Consider the following 7,989-nt stretch of genomic DNA (forward strand, 5'->3'; position numbering starts at 1 on the left):
ACAGAAAGGCACAAGATTGGAATTGCATGTCCTCTTGAATCGATCACAAACCATAGGAATTCGGACCAAAGAGTGACACAGGAGAAACAAAGGAATTCTAGCAAGATGTTTGACTTTGATGGAAATCTCCAGAAAAACTCTGACGACTAACGCCATTTTTTCCTAAGGATCCAAATCCTCCAAAAATCCTATGAAGTTCCATTGAATCAAAGGAGATAACTGACCTGTTCTATTTTGGAGTGCAAGTCAATAACTTCACATGACATAAAATAAATAACTTCACATGACATGAAATCACTAAACAGAGGAGCTAGTAACTGCCAGGTCAGACAAGGGCAGGTCAAAACTAAGGCATGTGAAATTCAAAATCAGAATATTCTCATTCCAGGTCCCTCTTTCTACAACATCCATTCTATTCTTCTGCTGTAGGAAATCCTTAAGTTTAGTCTGGAGCCGGAAACTACTACACATTCATTCTTGATGGGCTCGTGTTGGCTGGCGATCTTCCTCGCCTTGCCCAGAGAAAAACATCAGAACAACAAGCACAGCCACCAAGAAGAGGAGGATGTACGACGCATTCACACCGAGCAGCGTTGGGGAGCGTCTGCCCAATGTCTTCTTTATTGTTCTTCCAGCTCTATATGCCTCGAGGAAACGACTAATTTGGGATCCGTGGTCACCTTCTTCCAAACTCTCTAAACCCTCAACCTGCAACAAGAAGCATTTCAATCATAGCACAACTAAGTAGTCACTATTGGTGATTGTGGTATAAGCAATGAAGCAAACACATGATATGAACGGACTGTAAAAAAAGGATATGATATGAACGGGTCAATTTGAACAAAAATGTGATGTCAAAACCAGACACAGAGTCTGAAATTGATACATAACAATTGCATATCAGTAATACCATGTGACATGCAGAGAACAGATACAGACTTATAGCTGGGATAGTCTGAAATTTGATGATGGCATCCTTGTGAAAATAACGGGGATAACAAAAATACTGTACTTACCACTTCATACTCCTCATCTTTGTCCCAGACTACCAACTTTGGCAGCTGTGAGCTCTTAGAATCATGGAAAGGCTCAGTGAATTCCTCCCATTGGTTGACTCCCACATATCCAAACACCAGGTCATGGTTTGCATTGGCTGCAGACCTTAAAACTTTTATCAACTGCATGGAAGTTTCATCAGATTCATCCTGCAGAATTGCAAGGACAACTTTCCTATCATCATCTTTTAGCATCTTAACAGTCTCTTCATTGATGGGCACAGTTATCGGAAGCAGGGATTGCCGTATAAAATCCTCCAAAAAGGTTCCTGCATCCACAAAAATCATTGCTATGTATCATCAATCCGGAAAAGACATGCACTACAAAGCAGAGCGTGCATGTTTTTGTATAGAAGGTGAATTACATAGTTCCATCACTAAAAAACAGAGGTGCAGAACAATCAATGATAACAGAATGACAAATCTAGGATTTCACTCAGCACATGTAACAAGAAACGTAAAACAAATAGATATTCAAGCATACCTTCAAAGGGGCCATAAAAAACACTCTGCTCGTTATATTTTGGGTTGAGCGAAACCAATGCTGGAATCTTGTCAAAATCATACACGGCCATCAAATCCTCAGAGAAATCATTTGCTGTAGAAAACCATGCCTTCTTCTTGTACCTTGCTCCATACTCGGCAATGGAGGATTCATCCACCCCAAATCCAATAAATAATGGAAAACCCACACCAGCTTCCTGGAGAAAACTTTTGATTGCCGCGTCGGACTTGAGAACAGAAACATCAGGTGCGACAAGCTTCCTCAGGCTCTCAACGAGCTGGCCGGCCTTCCTTGAACCAGTGTACTCTGTGGGGACTCCATGGTCAAAAAGCATAAGAGTAGGGAAGCCACTGCATCCAGGAAAAAAAAATGTCAATTATAAAAACTCCCGTCTGGTTTAATCAAACTCATAGAGATATTTGATTAGGTCGCTTACTCTACTCCATATTTGGACCCAAGCTTTTTGTACTTCTCTGCATTTACTTTCGCGACTACAATTGGCGTGCTCAGCCCAGCAAGAACCGGAGCAGCTTCATCCAACTGCAAATGGGCAACGGCTTATCAGTTCACATCATCGCAGGCCACACAGATGCTGGAATAACAGGAAGAAAGCGATAGTGACATGGCCTGCAAGTCTTGGTGGTATAATCTTATTATTACAAGCAAGGGGTTGAGTGGATCTTAGACGTGCCTGTGCCATTTTCGTTTCCTCTCTACGACTCAAATCCGATCCATGTCTCTGAACCATCACCACTATCTCTCAATTTCCCATTTCGCACTTGGCATCAATTACCCTACCACTCAAACCCAATAGCATTCCTCCTTGCAGACTCTTGGGAATACGAGGTCTCTAGTGAACACCGGCGGTGGTGGATCGAATGGAAGGGCGGGGAGGATAGTTGGACACGTACCTGCGGGGAGAGGCGTTTGCAGTGGCCGCACCACGGGGCGTGGAAGTCCACGAAGAGGAAATCGACGGCGGCCAGCGCCGCCTCGAAGTTGCCTTCGTCCAGCTCCACCACGCTCCCGTCTTGGGGGATCTGGAACCTCGCCGGCTCCTCTCCGCCACTCGCCAAGCAGGCCGGCGTCACTAAAGCAAGAACGAAGAGAGGAAGCAGCCGCTGCTTGTCCACGGCCATCGCCGGCATCAGTGAGCTCGATTCGATCTCGAGCGGAGTTGGTAGCTGCGTGGAACACTACGACTCAAGCCCTCAACTGGTAGTGCCCACATGCTAAGATCCCCCGTCCCATTTCCCGAAATATTTTTTTAGAGAAATCGCTCATGCTTATCTAGCAGATCCCATATTTTTAAAGATTATCTTGTCAAATCTTCAAAATGTTTGCTCAAATAATAGTAACAAATTGGTCACGTATCAACACCCCACAAACATAGATAGTTTAAATGCATCACATCATAATTCAAGCACGAGGGTTACTCCTATGGTTAACCAAGTCAATCAAGTCTCAGTCAAGTGACACAGTATATAAAAAGAAAAACAGAAAATGCTCAAAGAAAGTTTTTGCATGGATCTTCACACAAGATCAAACGAATATAGTATCGACTGAGTCTCAATCGATTGAGACCAAGCAAACTGTGACGCCCGGATATTTAAGCTACAGTGAACCTCTAATGATGATGCCACGTCACCTTGATTACTGTTGCTAATCTCTCGCTAGTTTGAAACCGGTTTGAATTCTAATTCAAAATCAAGCAAACAATAAAAAAGTTTAAATGTTAAAACTAAAATGTTCCAAGTGAGTCAAATAATGCATAGGCAATTATGGTGGAGAAACCCAACATCTTTAGAGGTGTTTTGAATGTCCTAACATAAATAATCAGTAGTAGGAACAATTAATTAAATGCATTTTTCAATTAATAAAATATTAGGCTAATTTATTTGGATGCCCAAAGTTACGTGGCAGTAGTATATTTGTTTAGACCGATTTAGGAAGCAGTTAGGTATTTATTTCAAACTAAAATGAAAACTTAACCAAAAGAAAAATGAAAATAGAAAAAAACCGTGGCCAACCGGGCCGCGACCCAGCCGGCCGGCCCACGGGCCCACCCGCGCCCCCTGGCCTATATGGCCTGCCGTGCCCAAACCCTAGCACGACCAACACCCACAATCCCCACTCCACCTCGCTCTCTTCCCCCCTCCTCCTGATCTGGATCGAGATCGGGGGGCTCGCCCTTCGCTCGGTGCCGAAGCCCACTCGTCGACGCCGCCCGTCTCCGACCCCGTCGCCCGTCGCCCTTTGCCCAAGCTGACCGCGTCGCCCACCGCCCTCGACGTCGCTGGACCCCATCGTCGCCAGAGCCACCTCGCGGAGCTGCCCCGCCGTCCTCTTCCTCGACTCCTCCTCGCCGGACTCCATCGTCACCGTCGTCTCCGCCAACGCAGTCGTCCCCGTCTTCCTCCCCGAGCACGTTGCCCCGAACCCTACATTACCCCGTGAGCTTCCCCTTTCCTCGCCTGGTCACCGTGCGACTGTGCCGTCCCACACGCGCACACCGCCGCACAGGCCGCGCCTTGCCCGCTCCCTGCCGTCACTCCTGCCGCTCGTCGCCGCCCGCATCCGCCTCCCCCTGACCGCTCGGCGCCGACTGCTATCGCGCTGCTCGGCTGCACTCGAAGGCCGTGCCTGCTTGCCTCCGCCGTGACCGCTCTCACGCATCGCTGCCGTTGTTGCTCACTGCCCGCGCTTGTAGCCGCCGCAGCCGCCTTCGTGCCCGCGACCCTCCTCCTTGCCTCGCTCCCGCGCCCGCTCTCGCGCACCATCGCATGGTGCCATAGTTGTTGCTCACGTGCTGCTGCTCTGTAGCGCGTGTTCGCCCGCTCCCTTGCCGTGGTTGTTGCGGCGCTGCGGGCCGCTACTGCTTTTCCCCACCACTGCTGCTAGCCTTGCCTCCGCCCGCCTTCCCCGCTGACGGCCGCCGCGCCCGCACCTCGCCCAGACCGCGCACGCACACCCTGCCATTGCTCCACGCCGGCGTGCCCCTGGCCCTGTTGCTCTCTGTGGCGCACTACCGTGGCCGCCGGCGCCCCATAGCCCCCTCCCCCCGCTCGGATGCCCAGTCGGGGCCAGCGCCCGCTCGGGCTGCGCCCGACACCTGCGCCCGTTAGTGCCCGCACCCACTACGACCCCAGCGCCCACTGCCTGATAGGCCCCCTGGGCCAATGACGGGGGGCCCACCCCCTGGAACTTTTAGAGAAAGAAATAAAAAAAGAATTAATTAATAATTAAATTAATTAATTAAGTAAGTAAGTAAATTGATTAATCGAATTAATTGTAATTAATAAACCTAATCATTTTAGTTAGACTAACTAAACCTGATTAGTTAGTCTTAGCCTATGACATATAGGACCCATGCGTCAGTTTGACCAAGTCAACAGACTGTTGACTGCTGACATCACCCTGATGTCATGCTGACATCATAATGGCATTTACTAATTAAATTAATTCTAAAAATGATTTAAAACTTTGATAATTAACATAAGATAAACCGTACCTCTTTGTACATGAAAGTTGCTCAGAATGACGAGACGAAACCGAATACGCAGCCCTTTTGTCAGCCACACGTCCCTAGCATAGCGAACCTGCAACATTTCACCTCCGGTTCATCTGTCCGAAAACGCGAAACACCGGAGATACTTTCTCGGATGTTTCCCCCCTTCACTGGTATCACCTACTACCGTGTTAGGGCACATGTAGCACCGCTCATGTCATGTCGTGCATCGTCATGCTTATATTTGCATTGTATTTATTGTTTCTTGCCCCTCTCCTCTCCGATAGACTACGAGACCGACGTTGTTGCTGCTCCGCTCGACTACGGAGTTGACGACCCCTCCTTGCCAAAGCAACCAGGCAAGCCCCCCCTGATCACCAGATATCGCCTATTCTTCCCTCTACTACTTGCATTAGAGTAGTGTAGCATGTTACTATTCGGTTAATCCTATTCTGTTGCATAGCCTGTCATTGTTGCTACAGTTGTTGATACCTTACATGCAATCCTAAATGCTTAGTATAGGATGCTAGTTTATCATCCGTGGCCCTACATTCTTGTCCGTCTGCCTTGCTATACTATCGGGCCGTGATCACTCGGGAGGTGATCACGGGTATATGCTTACATACATACATACATGCTATACAGATGGTGACTAAAGTCAGGTCGGCTCGTTGAGTACCTGCGGTTGATTCACGGATTAGGGGCTGAAAGGACATACTTTCCCGACGGCCCTCTGAGTGGATCTTTGTGGCGGAGCGACAGGGCAGGATGAGACCACCTAGGTGAGAGGTGGGCGTGGCACTAGTCGGCGTCCGCGGTTACTTCAAAATAACACGCTTAACGAGATCTTGGTATTTGATCTGAGTTGGGTCGTTGACCTTATACGCACTAACCGCCACGTGGGACAATATATGGGCAACCGACGTCATGGTATCAGCCGAAGCCTTCTAGACGTCAGTGACTGAGCGGCGCGCGTCGGATTGGACTGGACTAGAACGCCTGCTCTTGTATTAGGGAGGCTAGGTTTGTTTCCGACCGCCCACGCAATGTGCAGGTGTGCAATGGGCGATGGGCCTAGACCCCTGCGCGCTTAGGATTTAGACCGGCATGCTGACCTCTCTGTTAGGCCTAGGTAGGGCTGTGACGTGTTGATCTCCCGAGGCCGGACAAGACCTAGGAAAGTGTGCCCGGTCAGAGGGATCGAGCGTGTCGGGAAATGTGGTGCACCTCTGCAGGGAAGTTGATCTATTCGAATATCCGTGTCCACGATAACAGGCGACCCAGAGTTGTACCTTGACCTTATGACAACTAGAACCGGATACTTAATAAAACACACCCAGACAAGTTCTAGAGACAACCCGGTAATCGCTTTCCCACAGGGCGACAAGGGGAGGATCACCGGGTAGGATTATGCTATGCGCTGATACTTGGTGAACTTCAATCTACTCTCTTCTACATGCTGCAAGATGGAGGCTGCCAGAAGCGTAGTCTTCGATAGGACTAACTGTACCCCTCTTATTCTGACATTCTGCAGTTCAGTCCATTGATATTGCCTCTTTACACATATACCCATGCATATGTAGTGTAGATCCTTTCTTGCGAGTACTTTGGATGAGTACTCACGGTTGCTTTGCTCCTATTTCCCCCCTTTTTCCTCTTCTCGGATGCATCAACCAGACGTTCGAGCCCAAGAGCCAGACGCCACTGTCGACGATGACTCCTACTACACCGGAGGTGCCTACTACTACGTGCAGGCCGCTGATGACGACCAGGAGTAGTTTAGGAGGATCCCAGGCAGGGGGCCTACGCCTCTTTCGATCTATATCCCAGTTTGTGCTAGCCATCTTATGGTAACTTGTTTAACTTATGTCTGTACTCAGATATTGTTGCTTCCGCTGACTCTTTTATGTTCGAGCACCTGTATTCGAACCCTCGAGGCCCATGGCTTGTAATATGATGCTTGTATGACTTATTTTATTTTTAGAGTTGTGTTGTGATATCTTCTCGTGAGTCCCTGATCTTGATCGTACACATTTGCGTGCATGATTAGTGTACGATTGAATTGGGGGCATCACAAGTTGGTATTAGAGCCGACTGCCTGTAGGAATCCCCCTTCCAAACTTCTTGTTCGAAGTTGAGTCTAGTCATTGAAAAACTTTTACTAACATGGTTGTGTGGCTTACGGGCCCACGTCGCCATTGGGTGGTATTAGGATCTTTTATTCCTCGTCTATACTCTGGGACTCTGATCTCTCTTCTGGTTAAATGACTTTACAAATTCTAACTCTAGGTTCTCATACCCACTTCTTGCCGGAGAGCCCCTTCATTCCAAATGATCGACTTCTTCGCCAGAAGATTCTGACGATATTCTCCGATGTTCTCCCGAGACGTTCTGCCATCGCTTTTGCAATTCCCTTCCATTGATAAACCCCTATGGATAACCACATACACTTGCCATTCATACAATATTTCCCAGTTGATCTTGTTATTACAAATACCCCTAAATTCTCTCTCTTGTTCTGAGAATCCTTTGAGCTTACTGCCTTGCAGTTATTTGCCACCTGAATACCCCTGCGGATAATTTCTCGCTCTTATCGAGTATCCGCTCATGTCCAGTTGATTCATGTATTTCGCAAAAGTCTTCGAAATACCATTTGATCTTCCGAATATCCTCAACAGCTTGAAATTCTTGCTTGCTTGCATTAGGATTAATCCCATAAGTCTGGTAATCTTATTGTCATCCTTTGTCATTATCATTTTGACTCCGTTGATTCAATGTGTTGCAAATGCACGCAATCCTCAATCAGATCCTAGAATTCATCCTTCTGGCTCAGATGTCGTTTTAAACATGAGTTGGATCTCGACCAATCAAATTGCCATCGATTGTACCCCTAAGTCTATTCAACTTATCCATCCTTAATC

The 7,989-nt window shown here is 47.8% G+C and overlaps 1 protein-coding gene across 1 annotated transcript; it reads right to left on the minus strand.

Moving 5' to 3' along the window:
* Positions 1–246: 246 nt before the first annotated feature.
* Positions 247–2,810, minus strand: LOC123137571 (protein disulfide isomerase-like 5-3). Its single transcript, XM_044557389.1, has 5 exons — positions 2,472–2,810; positions 1,997–2,100; positions 1,540–1,910; positions 1,017–1,324; positions 247–708 (listed from the first exon to the last, which is right to left on the minus strand). The coding sequence occupies exons 1-5, from the start codon at positions 2,706–2,708 to the stop codon at positions 472–474; spliced, it is 1,257 nt and encodes a 418-aa protein (XP_044413324.1). The 5' UTR covers positions 2,709–2,810; the 3' UTR covers positions 247–471.
* Between the last annotated feature and the right edge of the window lie 5,179 nt (positions 2,811–7,989).

This window comes from Triticum aestivum, chromosome 6B, assembly GCF_018294505.1.
Source record: "Triticum aestivum cultivar Chinese Spring chromosome 6B, IWGSC CS RefSeq v2.1, whole genome shotgun sequence".
NCBI classification, from domain to species: domain Eukaryota; kingdom Viridiplantae; phylum Streptophyta; class Magnoliopsida; order Poales; family Poaceae; genus Triticum; species Triticum aestivum.

What these genes read in the sequence shown, in the direction of transcription:
- LOC123137571 (XM_044557389.1), bottom strand. Translation starts at nt 2,708, where the DNA reads ATGCCGGCGATGGCCGTGGACAAGCAGCGGCTGCTTCCTCTCTTCGTT. An exon ending in GCAAACGCCTCTCCCCGCAG is followed by an intron (nt 2,101 to 2,471) that starts GTACGTGTCCAA and finishes GCCCATTTGCAG; the next exon opens with TTGGATGAAGCTGCTCCGGT. An exon ending in TTTTTATGGCCCCTTTGAAG is followed by an intron (nt 1,325 to 1,539) that starts GTATGCTTGAAT and finishes TTGTGGATGCAG; the next exon opens with GAACCTTTTTGGAGGATTTT.